This window comes from Magnolia sinica, chromosome 13 (genome assembly GCF_029962835.1).
Source record: "Magnolia sinica isolate HGM2019 chromosome 13, MsV1, whole genome shotgun sequence".
In the NCBI taxonomy this organism is placed as follows: Eukaryota; Viridiplantae; Streptophyta; class Magnoliopsida; order Magnoliales; family Magnoliaceae; genus Magnolia; species Magnolia sinica.
In genome coordinates this window covers 78,362,387-78,386,959 of record NC_080585.1, presented here as the reverse complement: position 1 = coordinate 78,386,959, position 24,573 = coordinate 78,362,387, and the positions used below count along the sequence as shown (strand labels likewise).

The 24,573-nt window shown below is 39.4% G+C and overlaps 1 protein-coding gene across 2 annotated transcripts in view; it reads right to left on the bottom strand.

Moving 5' to 3' along the window:
* The window catches only part of LOC131223893 (phosphatidylinositol 4-kinase alpha 1), a 126,624-nt gene that overhangs the window by 2,510 nt on the left and 99,541 nt on the right, over positions 1-24,573 (bottom strand). For both annotated transcript variants that reach the window (XM_058219456.1, XM_058219457.1), the window contains exons 24-25: positions 21,633-21,841; positions 21,160-21,321 (exon numbers count right to left, since the gene is read on the bottom strand). In XM_058219456.1, coding sequence (XP_058075439.1) covers positions 21,160-21,321; positions 21,633-21,841 — 371 coding nt within the window. The remainder of the gene's footprint in view (positions 1-21,159; positions 21,322-21,632; positions 21,842-24,573) is intronic.

Sequence of the window (24,573 nt, the reverse complement as noted above, 5' to 3'; positions counted from 1 at the left end):
TATATATATATATATATATATAAACAGATTTCTATGCATCGTGCGATATATTGCACGTATCGCACCATTTTTTGCAATATCAAAGATATTATCTGTAGATTAATTCCTTTTGGCTTGCATAATTACCAAAAAAAAAAAAATCGAAAAAAAAAGGAAGAAACAGGAAAGAACTTTGAATTCGACAATCTTGATTTCTTACCTTTTTGCTTTGAATAGAAGAAAGATTCAAATTGCGTACGAGGTTTCAGCGAGAAATCTATCAAAAAATCCTATAGATTTGAGTTTGAATGAGGGATTTTGGGGATTTTTTTAGAGATTTTAGGGTTCCGGTCCTTCTGAAACCCTTTCTGTTTCGAAAATGGGTGCGGATTATCTACTACAGGTAGAGTGGCGCAAATAAAGTGACGTCGGCAAGTTTTGTGAGCCCCACCATGATGTATGTGTTGTATCCACATCGTCCATCATTTTGGAGAGATCATTTTAGGGAATGAGACAAAGAATGAGGCAATCACAAGTCTCGAGTGGACCCCACCACATAAAACAATAGAGATAGTGATGTCCACCATTGAAACCTTCCTGGGGCCATCATGAAATTTTTTTGCAATCCAACCTGTTAATAAGTTAACACGGACATGAACGAAGGGAAAACATAAATATCAGTTTGATCGGAAACTTTTGTGGCTCCCAAGAAGTTTTTTAATAGTGGGCATTCAATCCCCATTGTTTTCTGTGGTGGGTCCACTCAAGCTTTGGATCCGCCTCATTCTTTGGCTAATGCCCTAAAATGATCTCTCCAAAATGATGGACGGTGTGGATATAACACATACATCATGGTGGGCCCACAGAACTTGGTGACGTCACTTTAGTAGCCAATGGCTACTCAACTGGTGTGGTATGTGTCCTGCGCGTTGACGCTCCTCATCCCTGAGTTTTACATTCCAAAGGAGATCGATGTAACATAGCCCCCAAAATGATGTATTTATAATATCCACACCGTTCATCCATTTTCCAAGATCATTTTAGAGCATTAGCCCAAAAATGAGTCATACCCAAAGCTCAAGTGGACCACACCACAAACAGAAGTGGGGACAATTATTCTCACCATTAAAACATTTGTAGGGCCCACCATAACATTTATTTTCCATCCAATCTGTTAATAAGCTCACAATCTGTTAATAAGCTAACACAGACCTGGATGAAGAGGAAAAACAAATATCATATTGATCCAAACTTTTTGTGACCCCTAAAAGGGTATCAATGGTAGACATTCAATCCCCCACTGCTTTTTACAGTATGGTCCACTTGATCATTCGATCTATCTTATTTTTAGGCTTGAGCCATCTGACAAGCTCGCCTAATGGATGGATGGTTTGGATATAACACATACCTCATGATGGGACCCATAGAACTTGGTGACGTTAACACACCAAGCAGGTCAATGGTGTCTGGTACACCTGTCAATCTGCTTCCCCTTTCTCATGGCGTTAGCTAGAGACGAACTCCCCTGCGGGCTGTGGGGTCCACTTGATGTATATGTTTTATCCAATCTATCCATTCAATCTAGAAGATCATTTTAAGGCATAAAATATAAAAAAATGGGACCTTTTTACGGCTCAAGTGGACCACACCACAGGAAGCAGTGGAGATTGAACGCTAACAATTGATAACTTTTCAGTAGAGGCAAGTTTTAGATCAAGCCGATATTTATTTTTAACCTTCATTTGGGTCTACATGACCTTATGAACAAGTTGGATAGCCAAATAAACATCTAGATGTGCCCTATAACATTTCGAATAGATTGGACAGCAAATAACTCAATCACCAGTATTTAATGTGGTGTGGTACGCTTGAGCCTTAAATCTACCTCTATTTTAGGATCATGCCCTAAAATGACCTGTCAAAAATGTATGGACGACGTGGATAAAACATATACAATATAGTGGGCCCCATACAGTGCCTGATAGGTTAGGTCTGTCTACTCTTGTGCAGTAAAGCCCAACTTGGGTGAGACCTTTGAACCAGCAATGTGGCTGGGACCCCTGACTGAGTGGGCCACCTTGATGTATGAGTAGTATATTCATGTCATTCATATGCTTTTTCAACTTATTTTAGACCATGGTCCAGAAATGAATAAGATAAAAGTGTCAGGTGGACCACACTACATGAAAGAGTAGTTAATGACCATTGAAAACCTTTTGTGGGCCACAAAAGTTTTACATCAGGGTGATATTTGTTTGTCTTTCATCCAAATCTATATGACCTTATCAATTGGTTGAATTTTCATACATGTCTTAATATATTTATAAATGTTTTACATCATATTTGAATATAGTGGTCTTAGTTCAAACGGACAACGCATAGTTTATGACCCTATACAAAGGAAACCTATTATGTGCAATTCTTTATTGAGATTCTATGATTTAAAAGTGTGTATTAAGGTCTTTTTTAATAATCCCTAAAGTTTCATTGAAAAATTCAACCATTTTCCCAATGTTTTCCCATGTTTCACAAAAAGTGAGATAAATTACGTGATACAAACGATATATCCTGTGCGATAACCAATACGTATCTATATCCCAAGGGTGCGATACATTGCACGAAACCAATATTTCGAACACTATTTCTAACTATAGGTAATCTCATCAGGGGAGGGTTGGTCTTAGCAATCTGAGGCTGGGAAAACTTGCGTGGGTTTTAGAATGGGAAATCATTGATCCGGTTGTGGGGCCTTCCCCTAGAGTTTTCGGTTCGAGGGCTATTTGTGGAGGTTTGGGCTTCTTGTGGTGAAGTCCTTGCCATCAACCTGTTGATGGAGGGGAGGGGTGTGTAGCTTCGAGTGGCTCACATATGCATCCAAAAGAACTTAGTGACGATTCCAAAGTTGATGACTGTAGCGGTGGGGGATGATAAGATCCCTATGTGGGTTAGGTTGGAATCACCTTCCAATAGCCATAAGGGTATGGGAGGAGTGGTGGAGGACTGGAGGGGCGGGGAGAGCAGAAGATGTCAGGGAGAGGGATGAAGGTGCACGCGGTGGGGTGGTCCAGCTGACCACTCGATCCCTCATGTAACGTGTCTGACACTGAGTGAAGGGTAGGCGGTAGGTGGGCACACAGAAGCTAGAGCAATGCAACATGTCTTGCTATCAAGTCATAGCAGATAGGAAGGGAAAATGACGACGGGCGCACGTCCTCAGGTGATAGGCATCAGTGTCCTTTTGTCTGTAATTTGCAAGGGAGAGTTGTCTTCTCAGCAAAATGTATGTCCCAAGGGGTCAAGGGTAGGCACTGTAATGTGTTTGGGAGGTACGGGTGTCCTCTACATGCATCAAATAAGGGTGCTTCTCTGGGTGACACATCCAAGGGAGGCAACAACTATTCAAATGGAAGGAGAGCTATATGGAAGTTGTGAAGCCACCAGGGGCAACACAATCAACTCATGCCTCGATGGTCCCTTGTGCGGTTTGCCTTGAGTTGGAGTGACGTGCACAGTTGCGTAAACGTCGGCACATGCGAGCCAACCCTATAATTAATACTTATGTTAGAGGTTGAGTCCTACTCTTTCATTCAAGCTCTGGAAACGAAGGAATGGAGTGTTAGTGGAGCCAATCACCCTTCCTCTTATGCTTGGGGGCCCAGTGCTAGTTGTTGTTGCCTCCACCACAGAGAGGTGTCTCAGAAGGGGAGGAGGACGTTACGTTGGTTATGCAGTGTAACTAGGGAGAAGAAGACTATGGAGTCAGCTGTTTACGAAGGATTGGTCGTCCAAGTGGTTCGTTGCGTTGGGGAAGTAGAGCTTTTAGATCCTCTAGCCGTTGAAGATCTAACAACAATTGCCATCAAGATGCACCACATCAGTTACGTATCAGCTGTTAATGGTAATGGCCGAGTACATTACGCGATATGAGTGTCGAAACGGTGACCCCCCCAGTTTTTAGCTCGAATCAGCTGTTACGGGGGCTGTAATGGGTGTTATGCCCCATAATGGTCGTTACTGCCCCATAACAGTCATGGCATAACGGTCATAAACGACTAGTTTCTTTTTTCTTGTTTTTGTCTTTTAAAGTTACGATTTTTCTTATTTTTTTAGCACTTTTCTCTTCCAAATTCTTTCCTAAACTATTCTATTGCAAATTATGACCACTCTTAGCTTGAATTTAAAGATCAAAACAACTTATTTCAATGATTTTGTTGAATAAAAGCTCTGTGGGCCATTTTTCAAAAAATCTTAAAAAATAAGTATTTATACCTTTTTTTAATCTCTGTTGTTATGGTTGAATATGATGCGTTATTGAAATTACAACATATGAATGTGCATTTTATTGATTAAGTCCATTTTTGTTTTTGTATTTTTTGGACTATTTCTGGTCAATTTTTAAAAATTAGCAAACACCTATCTATACATGTGAGATATTTTGATATTAAATTCATTCTAAAATATCTATCATTGGTATTAGAATGTTAGAAAATTAAATCTATGAGTTTTGCAGTCAATTCCAAGCTGTTAGGTTCATAACTTCATCAAACCACCCGATACAGCTTTCTCACCAAAGAGCGAACCGTTACACCACCATAAACACGTTTAAAATTATAAATGAATGCATATTTGGAATATTTAGAATTTTCTAGATTTAATAGATTTTTTTATTTTTTTAGAAGAAAAAAAAAATAAAAAAAAATCTGACCATTACAGGGGGCGTATCAATCGTTACAAAGCCATAACCGTATCGGTAACGGTGGGCACCATTACACCCATCGTTACCGCAACAGCACACCTTAATTGTTATAAATGTCTCCATTGTTCGGAGTATCCCCGATATTATCCGTATCTCTAGCTCAGCGATACCAATAACACTAGAACTGACACCAATAACAATGGTAGCATAAAAAAATTCTAGGTATCGGCGATGTATCGCTTAGTCTTGCCAATGTATCGCCAATATTTTCGACTGTGTAAATTCTAAGTGTTGCTTGCATTGCCAAAGTATTGGTATCACCATATATCATCGATATTTCAATTGTGTAAATTCTAGGTGTCGCTTGTTTCCCAAGTGTATCAGTGATATTTTGAAAATATTGCCAATATATCTATATCACAGGAAAAAAAAGTATATTAAAAAAATCCATTTCAATTTTTTTTATAGGCGCATGGTTATATATAGTGTTCAATTTGTTGATGATAATATCACAATATTATCGTTATCGTAACATGGGCAATATTGAGACTATAGTCTTCCTTTTCCTTTCCTTTTGTCAACAATTTCTCTTGGCAATATCGTGAGTTGTTGACATTCTGAAATATTGATGGATATTTGTATGGAAGGTTGAATGGTTAGATGGATAGATAGGATGCTTGTATTGATTTCTTATCGCAACACATGCTTTTAGGCTCCCATTAAATAGAAACTTATTATGTATGCATTCTTTTTGTAATTTTTTTATTCAAAAATATGCAAATGTGTATTTTAGCATCTCCTGAAGTTTTAATGAAAAATTCCAAAGTTTGCTCCATGTTTCCCTACATTCCGTTTATCAGCAACATTATTGATGAAATTGATATTTTTACCGTATCCCTAACCAACAAAACTTATAGTGATATCGATACTTCAAACACTGGATCTCTCGCCCTTACAATCTTTTAGGGATAGTGAAGATAAGGTGCGGCTTTTGGCAAAGGCAATTATGTTTGGTTCAACGATTCATGTTTAGATGGACGTTGGTCATATTCCAATGGCCAAAGATACATGATGTATATGAGATGCATTGGGGCACGTGGGGTGGCTAACTAGGGTGACTTTTGGTGACTATGATAATGATTATATAGCTCTCTTTAAGCTTTTTGAAGAGAGGGGTCAGTAGAAGGCCATGGACTCGAGGTTGTATGGTAATCTTCGGGCTCCAAGAGTGAGCAGTGAACTGAAGAGCCTTCTCTGCTTGATTAGTTATGAGGCTGAAAGTGGGGAGAAGAGGAGAAAGGGAAGCGAGAGTGGTAAATGAAGATTGTAAGCTAGAACATAAAAGGGTTGGGCTGCCCTCTGAAAAGAACCCAAATTAGGGATGTGTGTGGGTGTTTTAAGGCTCATATCGTGGGTGTAAGAAACCAAGATGCACCCCTTCTGCCAGAGGATTGTTGATGATCTATATGGGGAGAAAGGTTGAAGGATTGGCTCTTACTGGACGTAGTGAGGGGTAGCGAGAGTAGTTGTGATATGGAATTCCCATTTGTGGGTGAAGGGCTAGTGATGTGGCCAGTTCTAGATCTCGGTTCTTTTCCAGGATGATGCCTAAGGCTTCAAGTGGATGTTTACTAAGGTGTATGGGCCGAATGTTTTGAGCAACAAAAACTTGATGTGGGCTGAGCTGAATGCTATTGGTAAAAGATGGGGGCTCCCATGGTGCATGGGAAGGGACTTCAATGTTATAAGATTCTCCTTCAAAAAATTTGTAGGAGGTCGTGTCAGCTGCAATATGAGGGATACTCTGAGTGGGTGCAAAGGAATGAGCTTGTAAACTTGTCAATGGAGCATATAAGGTTCACATGGTCTAATGAGCAAGAAAGAAATGTCAGTTCAAAGATGGTTGCTTTTGGTGTCCTTGGATTAGCTAGATAGTTTCCCTCTTGTGAGATAGTGTGGTCTCCTTACATATAATCATTCCCCAGTTTTGCTAGAGCCTAGAGGTAGACAAGGAAGATTGGGGCCCCAGGTCCTTCAGGTTTGAGTTATCATGGCTTAAAGTGGAAGGCTTTGCTGAGTTGGTAAAGGAGTGGTGGGCCTTGCTTGCGATGGCAAGTCATGTTGGCTTCATTCTATTTCAAAAGTTGAAACTTCTTAAAAGCAAGCTCATAGGTTGGAGAAGAGAGGCGCTTTGGGATCGGGATGCAGAATTGGGTGGGATCCTCAATGAAATCCAGGTGACTGATATGAAGGAAGAGGGGATGTTGCTTGTGAAGGAGAAGGCTAAAAGGAACTCTCGTTTGTTTGAGTACAAGAAAGACTTGCAAGATGAGAAAATTAATTTGATGCAAAGGTCTAGAGTGACGTGGTAAAGGAGGGGGGTAAATATAAAAAACTTTTCCACCGAATAACTAGTGTTAAGGCAAGAAGTAATGAGATCAACAATGTAGAACTAAAGGGGGGAAGGGTAGAAAAGAGGTTAAAAGTTTGCAATGCCATTGTCAACTTCTATAAAGAGCTCCTAATTAAGGAAGGGAGCACTAGACTGAGACTTAACAACTTGAACTTCCTAGTGATTGCGACAGATGAGGTGGAGGCTTTTTAAAAAGGTGGTAACCAATGAGGAGATGAAGGATACTTTGAGGCAAGGTAAGGCGTCGAGACCAAATGGTTATCCCTTGTCATTCTCTCGGGTTTTTTGGGACTTGGTGAGAGCATATGTGATTAACTTCGTAATAAAGTTCTCGATAGCATTCATCTTCCAGTCGAGATGGGAGCCTCGTTCATAGCACTAGTTCTGGAGGGTGCAAATTGTCTAAAGGAATTCAGGCCCATAAGCTTGATAGGTTCTCCTTATAAGATCCTAGCAAAAATTCTAGCCACTAGGTTTAAATCAATCCTTGGGCATGTCATGTCCAAGGTGCGCAGTGCGTTCGTTGAAGGAAGACGAATTATAGATTGTGCATCAATAGCCCATGAGTGCATTGATGCTCGGCACAAGGAAGGCAACAAAAGGTCTAGTTTGCAAGCTTGACATATAAAGGCATGACATAGAAAAAGTCTACGATCATGTCGACTAGGAATTTCTAGACTATATGTTGGGACAATTTGGGTGTGACCTCAAGTGAAGTGAATCCAACTATGTATAAGGTTAACAAGAATCCCTATTTAGTCAATGGATCACCTAAAGGGTATTTTAAATCCTCGAGAGGTCTTACGCATGGGGACTTGCTATCGCTTCTTATTTGTGGTCATAATGGACGCATTAAGCAAAAAGTTAGACAAGGGTGTAGAAGCAGGTCTCTTGAATGGTTTCAATGTGTATAGGGCTTACAAATATCCCATCTACAATTTACCGATGGCATGCTCTCGTTCTATGACACTGAAGCCTCTAATATGGACAACTTAATGAAGATTATTTGTTGCTTTGAGGCAATGTCAAGGCTTAAGGTGAATGTTTCCAAAAGTGAAATGCTGGGCATTGGCATCTTGAAGGATGAGTTAAGGAGTTGGCAGAGGTGTTTGGATTTAAGGCGGGGGAGTTTCCCTTGTCAAATTTAGGGATTCCCTATTGCGTCGGAAAGCCTGTAAAGCGTCTTTGGGACAAGGTGATGGAGAAAGTGGAGAGGAAGTTGTTTGCTTGAAAACAACAACATCGTTTACTAGGAGGAAAGTTAACTCTCCTCAAGGCGCCTCTCGTGAGCCTCCCATTGTATTTCTTGTCCTTGTCCAAGTGCTCCAAGGAAGTTTTAGACAAGTTGGAAGGGTTGAAACATGACTTTCTTTGGCAAGGGGCTAAGGAAACGAAAAAGTTTCACCTAGTGAAATGGGAAGAGGATTGCAGGCCTTTTGGTGAACGGGGAGTGGGCATTAAAAGGTTGGAAGTGATGAATGATGCTCTTTTGGCTAAATGGCATTGGCAGTATGCTTCTGCGGTGGGTTGTTTATGGAAGGAAGTTGTGTCTAGGAAGATGGTGTTAGGGAGGAATGGGGGACGAAGAACTCTACTTTGTACGAGGTGACAGCATAGTTGAAAAGAAAAATATATCCAAGCTGAGAAACTGATTCAAGAAAGGGATAGGCTACTTGTTGGGTGATGGAAAAGGAATCAGATTCTGAGATTATTTACAGTTAGGTGACGCTACTTGTTGGGTGAAGGAATCAAATTCTGATATGATTTATGGTTAGGTGACATGGCCCAACATGTCGATTCAGATGATGTTTTGGTTTGGACTGCAGACAAGTCTGTGCAGTTCTTTGTTCAATCTTTTTTACAGAATGCTCCGTCAGTCTTCTTCTAGTGGCGACTATGCACATACCACGTTTCTTTGGTTTTTATGGGGCTCCACCCAAGGTTGCAGCGTTCGCACTGCTGATAGGCAGCAAAAAGGTGCTCACCATGGACAACATGTGCAAGAGAAAGATGATAATCACCAATGCTTGTCTCCTTTGCTTGCGAGATAAGAAGACAATCAACCATCTTTTCCTTCACTGTCCCTTTGCTAGTGAGCTTTGGAATCAAATCATGGACTCTTTTGACGTTACTTGGGCAAACTGACTTTCAATAGGGTAAACTCACAGGTAACATTCTTATCAAAGAATGGTTTGATACACCATTACGAGCATGTTCAAAATACCAAAAAAATAAAATAAAAAATGATGTATTCTTGAATATCTCATTTTTCTCTTTTTTTCCTAATATTTTCCTCTATTCTTTGGCTAAAAAAATGACTGACACAGATTGATATGGGTCGAGTATGGTGTTTTGGATTGGGCTTGAACCCTCTCTCTTCTTTCTCTTAGACATCCTTGTAATACTTTGTATTCGTTAGTCGTTTGGCTTCTTCCCAATAAAACCCTTACACTTCAAAAAATAAAATGGACCTTCACATGAATGAGATATTTAATATGGTCATATGCTCTTGCACGCTAAGGAGGAATGCATTGTGCATGACTATGTATCTAGAAAGTAGTTATGTCCAATTTTCAATGTATCAACTGATATTTTTCGTATCACAAATCAAAAATATGAAAACAAGTTGTCGGACTTCAGTTTAATGCATAGATTATTATGCAGCAGTAAACCAAGATGCAGTCATTAAATCAGATGATGATCAACTTTTTCTGGATAGGTAGATCGAAGGACTAGGTTGCACTGGCTGTGGGTGTGGCTGGAGTTGTCCTGTTTTTGGACACCAATGCATGGGTAGAGGAAGACTAGGGGTGCAATCAATTTTCAGTTTCATCCTTTCAAGGAGTAGGCCCCCAGTTTCAGGTGAGTTCTCATTGCGGTTTATGGCCCATGTGCTCCAGGTTAACACACTAAGCTTTGGATTTTATTATTTTATTTTTATTTGGGAGGGTGGGAAGGCATCACCAGATTTTCTTTTATTTAAAAAATTGTCGAGCACACGAATCACTCAAAGTACGAGGGACTTCCCGGCATGGGTTCAGAGGAACGAGCTACTCCATTTGCCAATGCAGGATGTCAAATATACTTGGTCCAACGGCAAGAAAGGAATGTTAGGTTGAAGCTAGATCGGTTTTTGGTCTAGTCGAATTGGATAGAAAAGTTTCTTGTCGTGTGGCAATGCAGTCTCCCAAGGCCCCTATCAGATCATTGCCAGGTTTTGCTAGAAGAAAAGGATGATTAGGGTCCTCATGCATTCAGGTTTGAGCTGACATTGTTGGAAGTGGCCGGGTTTGCTAAACTGGTGAGAGAATGGTAGGCGCCATTCGTGGTGGAAGGTTATCTCGTTTTTATCATGTTTCAGAAACTTAAGATGCTCAAAGGCAAGATAAACACTTGGAAACGGGAGGTGCTTCATGGTTGGAATCAGCAATTAGAGAAGGGATTTATCCTTAGTGCTACTCAAGAGTTAGATATAAAGGACGAGGGAATGGAATTGTCAGATGAAGAAAAAGCATTGAGAGTCTCTCTTAACTACAAAGACCGTGTAAAAGAAGATATCAAATGCCGGCAACATTATAGCATAGTTTTTAATATTGGTATCGTATCAGCCAATACGACTATATATCATATCTGTATTGGCCTGATACAATACGCAAAATGGGATTGAATAGGCCTAACCTTTAAAGAAAAATGGGTCGTATGAGCCGTATCGGCCCATGCTAAGGTAATAACGAACCAAACTAGTCCTTAGATTTATTTGTGGCTATTGAGTCGTATGAAGCTAAGGTTTCATGTGCAGTTCAGGAATAGAAATGGGAACAGTAACGTTATCATCAACTATGATTATCTAACAGCTCAATTACAATTGATATAGTTGAGGTACAATCAAAATATGGGTTTGGGTATCATTCAATATAGGTTAGATATGGATTGAAACAAGATAATACACCCATAAACACCCAATTTTTATTTTTATTTTTTTTTTTTAAACTCATGTTTCCTCTTCTTTTTTCATTTAAACCATGGAGAAAGCTTAAAAAGTAATTTTAGGCTAGAACTAAACTTAATTTTGGGATCAAAACAAATTATTTGAGTGGGACTCAACAAATCAAAGCGAAGTTGACCGTTGTGGGAAAAATCAGAAAGGGGGGTAAACCTTTACTTTCTTCTTTTTCTGTATTTCAAATGTATTGAGCCCTTTACCCAATCAAGGCTCGACTTCTATTCAACTAGGGCCCAGATGAATTTCAACAAGACAAATCGACAAACAACATTCTTGTGAAGGAATGGTCAAATGCATCACTATATGCATGTCCAAAATACAAAGAGAGAGAGGGAGATGGATTCTTGGATATCACATTTTTCTCTTCTTCTTCTTTTCTGATATTTTCTTTAATTGTTTAGCTTTTAAAAATCTTCTAATACGGGCCAATATGGTCCAATACAAGCCGATATTGTCCGATACCTATATGTGACACCCGGTGATGTCGTTTTTTGACCGGACTGCCCCCCCCCCCCCCCCGATACTGATATTCAAAACCATGCTTTAGAGCCACGAGGCTTAAGGAAGGGGATAAGAATACAAAATTTTTCCATGGGATCACGAGCACCTGAGCAAGGAACAACAAGATTGAGAATGTCATAGTGTAAGGGGTTAGGGTGGAGGAGAAATCTAAGGTGTGTGATGCCATAGATAAATTTTACAAAGATCTCCTTACGGACGAGAGGTGGATAGATCGCAGCTCGACAACTTAGCCTCTACGGTATTTTCAAAAGAGACTAAATCTCTAGAAAAGTTGGCTTCTAAATAAGAGATTAGGATGGTGATATGTGCCATGAGGAGGGATAAGGTGCCAAGCCGGATGGCTTCCCCTCGGCGTTCTTTTATATATTATGAGAAATAGTGAAAGGTGATGTAATTGCTTTTATTTCCGACTTTTTCAAAGACAAATGACTTTTGTCCAAAGTGGAGCCTCATTCATTGCTTTAATTCCAAAGAAAGAAGATGCAAAAAGCCTACAAGATTCAAGGCTCATAAGTATCATTGGAGCTCCTTATAAAATCTTAGCAAAACTTGTTGGCATCTAGGTTCCCACCATTCTCGAGCACATAATATCCAAGTTTCAAGGTACATTTATGAAAGGAAGACATTGGATAGTGTGTTGATTATTCATAAGTGCATTGACTCTCACCATAAGGAACACAAAATGGGCGTTGCCTACAAGCTAGATATTGAAAGCGTGTGTGTATGATTATGTTGACTGGGACCTTTTTTATCACATGTTGGGTCAGCTAAGTTGTGGGGAGAAATGGAGGAGATGAATCCAAGTGTGCATGCGATCAACGAAGTTCTCGATTCTAGTCAATGGGTTGCCCACCGGGTTATACACGTCCTAGATGGGGTTTGGCCATGGGGATCCATTATCGCCATTCTTATTTGTGACGATTGTGAAAGCCTTGAGTACAATGTTGCACAAGGGGGCTAGAGGTAGAACTTATTAGTGGGTTTAAGATGGACAAAGGAGAGCATCAAGTTTCTCCCTTAAAATTCACCAATGATGCAATTCTATTATGTAATGGGGATGCTTCCCAGGTTGATAATCTAAGATAACTTGATGCTTTGGAGCAATGCCAGGCCTATAGAACTTGAAAGGATGAGGTGAGACTGCTAGCAAGGGTGTTTGGATGCAAGACAGAGTCGTTCCCAGCATCATATCTTAGTCTTCCTTTGTGCATAGGTAAGCTTGCGAAGCACTTGTGGGATAGGATGATTGAGAGAGAGGTAAGGAAAATGTCCTCATGGAATGTTGGCATCTCTCTTTTAGAAGTAGATTGACACTAATCAAAGTGGTGTTATCGAAATCGAATCACCCGCTATACTTCTTATACCTTTTCAAATGTCCTTAGGATGTTTTAGACAAACTGGAAAGGTTAAGGTGCAACTTCTTATGGCCAGGAGCTGAGGGAACAAACAAAGTTTCACTTGATGAAGTGGGAGGAGGTTTGCAAGCCATATGAGGAAGGGGACACGCAAATTGGGAAGTTGAAGTTATGAATGATGCATTTCTAGGTAAGTGGAACTAGAAATTTGGCATGGAGGAGCGTGGCCATTGGAAGGAAGTAATTGCTAAAAAGTATGGTATTGAAGAGAACGGGTGGTGGACAAGAAAATCCTCTTTGTACATGACTACGTCAATGTGGAAAGCAATTACCAAGATGGGAAACAGGTTCAAGGGGGGGATTGGACACTCCTTAGGTGATGGAAAAAGTATCAGGTTTTGGGAGGATGATTGGTAAAGGGGAGAGACCTCTTCCCAATGACTACTCAAAGTTCGCTACCTTGGCTCTATATGTGAATGTTAGGATTGATCTTTGCTTCTTGGTTTCGGACACTTGGGTGGTTTGGACCCCTCCATGCTATAGTGATGTACAGCGGGTCGTGGATAGTTTCATGGCCAAGATGGATCAGAAAAGGCCCGGTTGACAACAGAAGTGATCCGGACTGTCAGACGTAAAATATATGATTTTGGCGTAGGAAGAGCTACTTTAGCCACCCAACCCCGCTACGCTGGGTTACGCAAGCCGAATTTGCGAAATACCATTAGATTGACGGTCGTTTCCCTATTTTAATTCCGTTTTCCGTTGGGCTTTAGAAGTTGTGCCCAACGCGAAAAGTGCTTAGAATAATTAGGAGAACAGCGTGGTAAAGCCAAATAGGACACTTACTATTTTTGGCTGAAAACCTTGCACACTAGCAGACATCACGACCGTCTATAAATAGTAAGTTTACTATTTATAGTAAGTTTTGAATTCTAGGAGTTTTAGTCAAGGTGTCCCGTATCGGTATCAAATTGCGTAACGGTGACCTCCAAAACCGATACGGATACGGGAGCGTAACAGTGATACGGGGGCGTAACGGCCCGTAACGGCGCAAAATTTTTTTTTTTGCCAAAAAAATATGAAAAATTATGGATTAAATCCGGAATATTCTAAGCATTCCAAATATGCATTCATTTATAAATTGGAACATGTTTATGGTGGTGTAACGGTCCACTCTTTGGTGAGAAGTTGTATCAGACTGTCTGATGAATTTATGAACCAGATAACCTAAATTTGACTACAAAATTCATATATTTAATTTTCTAACTATCTACTATCAATGATAGATATATTAGAATGAATGTAATATGAAAATATCTTACATTTAGGTGTTTGCAATTATTTTTGAGGGCCAAAATTCATGCGTAAATAGAAAAAAAAATATAAAAAAAATATAAAATGGCACCCCAAATATGTAAAATGCACATTAACATGTTCTACTATGATTAACAAATCATTTGACATCATTAAAACAGCAAAAGAATCATTAAAAAATAATTTTTTGAATTTTCATAAAAAGGGCCGAAATAAATGCGTAAATAGAAAAAAATATAAAAAAAATATAAAATGGAACCCCAAATATGTAAAATGCACATTAACATGTTCTACTATGATTAACACATCATATGACATCATTAAAACAGCAAAAGAATCATTAAAAAATGATTTTTCGAATTTTCAAAAAAAGGGCCGAAATAAATGCGTAAATAGAAAAAAATATAAAATGGCACCCCAAATCTGTAAAATGCATATTAACATGTTCTACTATGATTAACACATCATAAGGCATCATTAAAACAGCAAAAGAATCATTAAAAAATGATTTTTCGAATTTTCCCAAAAAGGGCCAAAATAAATGCGTACATAGAAAAAAATCTAAAAATATATATAAAATGGCACCCCAAAACTGTAAAATGCACATAAACATGTTCTACTATGATTAACACATCATATGACGTCATTAAAACAGCAAAAGAATCATTAAAAATGATTTTTCGAATTTTCAAAAAAAGGGCCAAAATAAATGCGTAAATAGAAAAATATTAAAAAATATAAAATGGCACCACAAATCTGTAAAATGCACATTAACATGTTCTACTACGATTAACACATCAAATGGCATGATTAAAACAGCAAAACAACCATTAAAATTTGATTTTTCGAATTTTAAAAAAAGGGGCCAAAATTCATGCGTAAATAGAAAAAAATATTAAAAAATTATTAAATGGCACCCCAAATCTGTAAAATGTACATTAACATGTTCTACTATGATTAACACATCATATGACATGATTAAAACAGCAAAACATATTAAAAAAAGTATAAATACCTATTTTTGACGAATTTCTGAAAAATGGCCCACCGAGCTTTGATTCAAAAAAATCTGTAATATAATGTGTTTTTATCTCAAATACCTAACTAAGGTTGGTCGAAATTAGTAGTAGAAGGAGTGAAAAATAGTTTAGAAGCAAGAGGTTTCAAAAAAACAGCAAAAAATGAAAAAAAAAAAAAGTTACCGTTACGGGCCCGTAACGGCCCGTTACGGCCGTTACACCCCGTAACGGGCCCGTATCGGCCGATACGGGTACAAAAAATCGTATCAGCCGATACGGCCCCGAAACGGGTAACGGTTCACACCGTTACCGTTACGTATCGGTCGATACGGCCGATACGTAACCGATTTGGCACACCCTGGTTTTAGTTCTAGTTTGATTCTGAAATCTCTCTCATTACTTAGTATCCCTATTTAAAGGGTTGTGAACTCGTTTATTTCATTCATCAATCAAATTACGAATTTTATATACGAATTTTATAGAATTTATTTCTATTTTTCTTGATTTTTTCCTCGTGGATTCGAGAAGTCTCTATGAGGAGTCTAGAGAAGCTCCGTGGATTCGAAGGTAGTTATCCTTGAGGAAGACGGTGATCGACCTCATCACGTTCATCCCTACGTCATTAGTATTAGAGCAAGGATTCCCCTCGGGCCAATGGCAAACAAGGAAGGAATGAACCAAAATCCCGTGGACGGTGATCCAGGGATTCGTTATCTTTCGGAAAGAATGGAAGCTTTCCACCTGAAGAGTCAGTTGACCATGCAATGGCTGCAGGCAACCCTCGACCGTCTTGCGGATGCGTTACTTCCACCTTGAGCCCTAGGCGATGGTCCACCACCTATGGTTGTTGTACGGCATAACCCCTATTTCCGTATAGCACTACCAGTGGTAGATCGTAGAACTACACCAGATGATTCATGTTCTAGAGGCGATGAAGGCTTTGCCCAACGACCAATCCATGGAAGCAATCATTTAGATCGTACCGAAAGAGACTATCGAGGTAAGACTGAACCTCCTAGCTTTAACGGTCTATTACGCATAGAAGATTTCATCGACTGGCTAGCCGAAGTAGAACAATATTTTGATTACATGGACATGCCAGAGCATAAAAAGGTGAAATTAGTAGCATTTAAAATAAAATATGGTGCTTTTGCATAGTGGGAGCAATTACAACTCTCACATGCCCAACAAAATAACGCACCTATCTCATCATGGATACAGATGAGACGCCTACTTCGATCACGATTCCTTCCTAGTGATTATGAGCAGGTACTATTCCAGCAATACCAAAACTGTCGATAGGGGAATCAAACCGTCACTGACTACACCAAAGAATTCCAGCGGTTGGCAATGTGAAACAACCTGTCAGAAACCGAATCACAGAAGGTAGCACGATTTATAGGTAGGTTACGAACAACGATTCAAGACCGAGTTCAAATGCACCTAGTCGGGAATGTGGATGAAACAGTTCAATTGGCAGGTAGGGAAGAAACGCAACTTGCAAGAGTTATTGCTCAACCTTATCCTTCACTCGACCCCCCATGACGGGTCCCATGCAGGATCCAATGCTGAAACGAGGAAAAGAACCAGTAGGAGAACATCCTCAACCTCCTACAATCGCAAACCGTGATACGCAGAGTGGCTCATCTAAGCCTCAACGTGTAGCACCCACAACAGCGGACCCGAGTAGGATTCCTAATCCTTATGTTCGGCCGATGTCGAACAATTGTTACCATTGTGGCCAACCGGGTCACTTATCAAACACCAGTCCTCCGTCCCGCAGCACACTTGACCATAAACGAAGAAGGCACTGAAGGTGAGGCCGAAGAAGAAGACTCTAGCTTTAATAAACATGAACAAAACACTAAGGAAGGAGCAGATAGCGATGAATGGACGGGCGAGGATCGTGGCGAATCTCTAGTTGTGAGGCGATTACTGTCCACCCCACGGAAGGAATTACATCCACAGCGACACAATATATTCCATACACGGTGCACCGTCAACGACAAAGTCTGTGATGTAACCATAGACAGTGGCAGTAGCAAGAAAATCGTCTCAAGAGTAATGGTGGACAAGTTGTAGCTACCAACAATAAAACATCATTCCCCGTACTCAATTCGCTGGATAAAAAAGATAAATGAGACCAAGGTAACTGAACAATACACTGTCTCATTTTCAATTGGAAAAAATTATAAGGATCAAATGCTTTGTGACGTGGTCGACATGGAAGCATACCATATGTTACTTGGTGATCGACCTCATCACGTTCATCCCTGCATCATATAGGAACCTTCTAGAAGAGAAAGAAATTGAATTCATTAGCTTGTCGAAGCGGCTTCTCAGAATTATCCCTTCTGCGTCGGCTAGTGATTCTATGGTTTTGATCAAAGAAAAGTCGGAGCAATTTTCAATTAGATCCTTTTACAACATGCTCCTCGGGTCTTCCTCTAAAGAGGAAAACGAGCACACATCCTTCCTTTCGTTCTTCAAGGCCCCCTCCCAAGGTTATAGCTTTGGCATGGCTGGTGAATGGGAAAAGGTGCTTACGGTGGACAGTCTTTGCAAGAGGAAGATGATGATCACTAACGTTTTCCTGTTGTGCATGCAGAGTGAGGAGTTGGTTGATCATCTCTTCATTCATTGCTCTTTTACTAGCAACCTATAGGATAGCTTTTGGATAAATTTTTTAACACATCTTGTGTTATGTCGAATTCGTTTGAAGGCCTCCTTCGCTCTTGGCATGGGGGTGGAGTTGGTAAGAGGGTAAGGATGTTATGTGAACTGTTATTATTAGCTAGGATTTGGGCTTCATGGAGTGAGAGGAACAATCTATGCTTCTATAATTGTAGCGTGACAGTTGCAGAGGTGTTTAAAAGGGAAAATTTGGATGTTATGGACTGGGCTTCGAACTAGAAAGTTCTAGGGGATTGTATAAAATTATTACCTTTCAAATAAATAAATAAAGATATGAAACCATTTGGAAACTCCCATGTATGATATTTATGATAGTTTTCTGATATAAAATCAATATTTGGGAGATATTTGTGATGATCCGAACGAAACAAGCATAAATTTGAGAAAAGAAACAAAAGATGTCATAATATCATAAATTATGCATGGTATTTTTCCTTTTTCTTTGTAATGTTTTGAGTTTTGTGTAATCGTGTGCTTTTCCACGTCTCCTAAAGTTTCACCGAAAAGTGCCACCATTTTCCCAATGATTCCCTCAAATCAAGGCATGAGGTATTTCTTGATGTTTTCCACAATATTTACATATACCAAGAGTGCGATAGGGAAAACAAAATTGCTTGTATTTCGGTATGGTAATGATGAGGACATCATGTCGTGTACACTCTTACGTACGTATCAGAGGAGGCAGGCCACACTGATTTCCCTGTGGCTAGGCGAGTACCCGTGATCGTGCTGAAGACCCCATGTGCATGTGCAAGCATCTGGAAGACCCCACACTAGGAAGATACACATGGGCTGCTTTATGGAATGATCCAGACCGTTGGATTGGAGGGACGTGACGATCGGGCCATTAGAACACATGGATCACATGATCAGGCCATTAATCATTGATTGTCCACATCAATTTTAGACTTTATCATATTTTAGGATTTAGTTTTTTATTACTTTATATTTGGACACATTATGAGTATTTTAGTTAATTTTATTTAGACTAGGGCTATTTTCGTTAAAATTCACAAGACAGGTAGATTATTGTAATTTTTGAAACTTCTTGGATCTATAAAAATAAGAGGGGCCGTGTGATTTCTCTCATTAGATTTTGTGCTTAAAAAAACAGAGAGAGAAAAGCTCTTGCTTTCTTCTCCCATCTTCATGCGATTTGAAAATACTTTCATACGATTTGGAAGGAAGATTGGTGCGAGGCTAATCTTCATCAACGGAGGTGTGAGGTCTCCATCTATCCCCACACCATCTTCCATTTTTTTCCCCATCCAGGTATTTTCTTTAAGTTCTTCATTCTCTCCATCCCAGATCTTCGTCTTCTCCCAAACCTTACTTTCACATACCCATCCACAATCCAAACCCTAACCGACCTAAACCTATCCTCCTACGCCACACATGTGACAGTACGGTTGCACGTGTGAATCTCACCTGCCCATTTTAGTTTCCAACTATCATTATATCAAAACTCCTTTCTTCCATCCCCGAAACCCTAACCCTAAACCTAAAATTCCTAATTTTCATACTTTCCCAAATTACCCAAACCCTAATTTTCACCCTAGGTTATATTAGGTTTTCTATTTTGAAATAGACTATACCCTATACTAATTGGATGTCCCTATAGCCATTAGATCCTAGTTTCTTTTTTATTTAATGATCTTGTGTTACAATGTTGGTAGCTTGGACTAGGATTATGTATGATTTTCTTTTGATTTTCATGATATTTGTGATGAATATAACGATGTTTGTGTTTTTTTGTTAAATATCTTAATTCGGCTATTTGATCTCACATGTTACTTAGTCCATTCATCGGTCCTGCATCAGGTAATGCATCAGAAAATATCATTTTTATCATAGATACATTCCAATGTAAAGAGTGTACAGGAATGTATGCCAAGATTGATAAAATCAGCATGTATTGGGAATGTATGCAATAGATTCAAATAAACACTTCAAACCTCACCTAAAACATGCTGATTTTGTTTGAACCAGCACCAATGTTGTCAAATCGCATAAGCCATCAGCCTGGGCTGATCACTTATGCCATCGCATAAGCGATCGCTCGGGCTTATGGCTTTTCTTTTTCTTTTTCTTTTTTTGAAATTTTATAAAAAAAAAAATGGTAAAATTAAAAAATTAAAAAATTTAAAAAAAAAAAGAAAAAAATTAAGAAAATGTGTATAATTACTAAAAGTGATTGGATTGGGTTTATTTGCCTATTTCATTATATTTTGACTATTAGGCCATTTATATGTTGAGTTATATTATATTATTTATAACAAAACAAATTTAAATAATCAACGAGTTACACTAAGAAAGAATTAATTATTGAAAACTACAATATAGAAATTGTATTGATAACTTGAATCTTGATGAGTTGGTGCATACAATACAAGTTATAACTTATTACAATATAAAGGAAACTTGATTGTTGACCATTATGCCATGGCATAGTAAAGTATGCCATGATTATGCAATTATGCCATCACATAATCATGGCATACTTTAGTATGACATGGCATATGTGACCATGGCATAAGTGATCTGAGCCATGGTATGCGATTATGCGATCGCATATGACAACACTAACCAGCACTTGTATCAGCAAGAACACGCAATATGGTCAAGTATAGGCCGAGCGCTGAATTTTAAAACCAGCAACCCCTTCTAGAGATTTGCATAGGGAATCCTAGCGAACATTGTAAACATGTGAGAGATCCAAGCTACTCACATTAGGCCAATCCCACGAGTGGATGTCCATGACCAAAAAATACAATAGACTGGCCCACACATTAGATCAGCTACGCATTAGAAAAGTCATCAACAGTTAAGAAGACCAATGGCCAACATGCAACATGCATGTGGCACAGCAGAAGAGCAAGGATTGGCCTATTTTTTGGCTAGGAATCTAGCAAGTGAGGACCACCTGACAAGTGAGGACCACCTGACAATTGGCATGGACCTCATATGTGTCTGTCATGCTGGAGTGTGTGGCCACAGCTCACACAAGGCCCATATGCATTCTCTTCTATCAACTTCTTTCACAAGCATGGGATCTAGCAGGCATGGGTGCATCTTTCTGTCAGTGCATACCCCTCAAGCAATGTGTATACATTTTGATTAGTGCCTATTGTGATCTGAACTGTTCACAAATGAGGAAAACTTACCTGACAAACTGGAACCAGGTATCACTTTTCATCACTCCAGATGGATCGAGCAATTGAGTCATCTCATGACTCAGCTTAAACTGGGCACTTTCAAAGCGCATGTTGCCACCGGGTGATGTCTCTAAGATGAACCCGAAATCAATGTGGACAAGCCTTCCCACACTATGACATAAGAAACTGAAGTTAGTACCTGGAATACGTGCTTCTATATGGGGGGACATAAGACGGAAACATAAGATCGACTCAAAAAATAATAATAATAAATAAAAATACAGAGACGAAGCTGATCGACTCAACAGGTGCACTGCCACACATGTACAGGAAAAAATCATCTGAAAAAAACCAAGGATGCCAATTGTCCACATTCAACAGACACACAAATGCCAGTTGGTACCTATGGGTATTTAGAGGTGTGCATGGAGAGGGGCATGCAGGTTTACTAGAACTATAATCATGGGAATGGTGAAGCATACTTGTCAAAAAGAAGATTGCCGTTGTGCCGGTCCTTCGGTTGAAGCAAAAGGCTGGCAACTGCATAACCAGCACTGCTAATGATGAAGTTATCACGGGCCGCCTCAAAACTAGGAGAACCAACAGGACCAAAGTCCTGCTGAAAAATTTCATACAAACCACCATCTGTGGTTTCTCCCATCTGGCTTCTGCTCCGTGTATTAGGAACAACCTGAAGAGCTACCGATATTAAAAGAACTGCAGAAACTGAAGGATTTGGACAAACCTTCTTAACCACATAAATAAAGCAAAATAAAGTTCACACCATGTAGTTGGATGCAGGAATAAATCCCACCAAGTGTATGCCCTATTAGGATAAGAGTTACATGCATAACCATAAACACCCGAACAAATTAATATTGCTTCTGGTGCATTTAAAACTCTACAATTTTGTGATAAAATTCTTCCTATAAAGGGGGTTAATGTTTCTGAATCCTATTTGACAAAAATCTGACACAAATGAACCAAATAGGGCTGAATGTTATTTCCAGAGGATTATATGGTTCACCAGCCTGAGAACTGTCCTCAGGCCCAATGAGGCCCACCGTTCAATAATCCAGAGCATTGATCCGATGTACCCACAAAGGATGGACAACCACGTCACAGATCACTACTGAAGTACCAAGCAACCAATCTTTGTCCTTTTCTTCTGTTGGGTGTGGACTAATTGCCATATTTATTTTTAACATCCATTTCCAGGCCGCAAGGAGAGAGTGAAGAATTATCCCATCAGGAAATTTTTTTGGGGCATGGTACATCAACACTGGTACCCATCAGCCTAGTCGTCTGGACAACCAAACCACAGACCTCAAATTACAGACTCGAGGCCCGGGATACTGTCATATCCTTAGGCTGAGGATGAGCTTGTTCCCATACAGCAGGACAAGGACATGCTGAAGAAAGGAATGCAAAACAATTTTCCCTTGAGCATCCATAAGCTACAGGGTGACCTGGCACCAATAAATGATGCACAAAGAAATGACCAACAGTTGCTACTACGATCATGACAAAAAGCTAGTTTTCTTGCCGTTGGAAAATTTCCTCCAAGTAGAAGACATGCATCCACTGAAGCAAGTAAACAAAATTATAGGCATATAAGTTTACAGGAATTATAAGATCCAGAGCCAACACAGATTTCCATACATAGTGGGACCAGGGTTCAGCGATCCAGAGTGTTGATCTAATAGGCCCCATTGTGAATGAAGGATGCAACAAAAAACTCCCTCTTGGAAGGCCTTAACCCTTAGATTGGCAGCTTTCAAATGTGAAGTTAAGAAACAAAGCAACTGCCACTTTCAACAAAAGAAGTCCCAAAGCACAAACAGCTAGGACCTTTCATTCTGGCAAAATTTTGGATGCATCGCTCGAATAAGGTGAGGCACATCAGATAAACAATCTGGATTCCTAACCATGGGCTCCATATTTATAAAAGCCTGCATATCAGCAAATGTAGATCAGTTGATGCTTGGGATTCAAACAAGTATATCACTACTTCATGTTGACGATGAAAAATTCTGTGTTGCATGAACAAAGGTAGAACTATCCCCATGTAACAAATTTGGACCATGTCCAGCAAATGAGTTATGCACTTATGGTTGACACAAGGGTAGTCTAATCATCAATCTATGCCATCTATTTGGTTCAGCCCACTATTCATGGACCACAGAGACAACAACACAGTTATGAGATAATTCTGACCTTGCAAAACAAGAGGAGAGATCTAGCTCAAGCTAAAACAATCATCAGTTACTCTTGCCATCCAAGCTAGACCGTGAGTTGGATTAATTATGTCTCTCAAGAACCACTTTGAACCAAGCAACCTAGCCTTCCTAGCAGTCTCTTGAGAAGTCAGCAGTTATAACAGGGAAAGCCATTAGTTGGAGGGTTAGGAAATGCAATCAATATGATTATGGCAAGCCCAAGAATGCATGCCTGGTACAGCTCTTGTACCATAATTTGGCAAAAAGTAATTGCATAGAATCATTGCCCTACATTTAATGCTAGAAGAAATACATTCGGCAAGACCCATAGTTGGAAATCCATGTTTATTCCTAACATTAGATAGTACAAAATCATCTTGTCATGTTTGCTATTGCTACTTAGTCCCCAGTCCCCACTAGTAAATTCAGCGTACCTTAGATGTTAGAGTTCACTGATTTGTACCATTGTTTTTATCATAACTTCCTAGAGAGCCTGATGTAACGAGCATGGAGATGACTCATGACTTGACCATTTATGGCTCTACTTGTACCTATGATAGGCTTGTACATAGTAGAAAAGTGTAGATAAATCTAGAATATAAGAGTCTAGTAGCATCATGTAAAGAATTCTAGAGTAGCCTACACAATGATGGAGTTGTATAGAGATCTCTAGAAGGTTCTAGAATTCTCTAGCGAGCATTGGTAGCTAGGAGAGTGCAGAAGAGTCCAAGAAAGATTCTAGAGCTTTCTTGACCGTTGGATCTATGCCAGGTGGCATAATCCTAATCATTGGTGTAAGTAGCTTAAAGACTCCTAGGTCTATGTAAAGGCGAGTCCCTCTTATCGCTCAACCTTCGGAATTGTATGCTATTGGTAGTGTAATATAAAATTTCCCATTCCACTGTCCTGTTATCTTGCATCCAAGCTACTTCTTGGTGTTTAAGCATTTAGTTGTGCGAGTGAGGGATAAATAATGGTAGAAAAGTGTAGATAAATCTAGAATATACTAGTCTAGTAGTATCATGTAAAGAATTCTGAAGTAGCCTACACAATGGTAGAGTTGTATAGAGATCTCTAGAAGGTTCTAGATTTCTCCAATGAGTATTGGCAGTTAAGAGAAGTGTGGAAGAGTCTAAGAAAGATTCTACAGCTTTCTTGACTGTTGGATCTATGTCAAGTAGCATAATCCTAATCACTAGTGTAA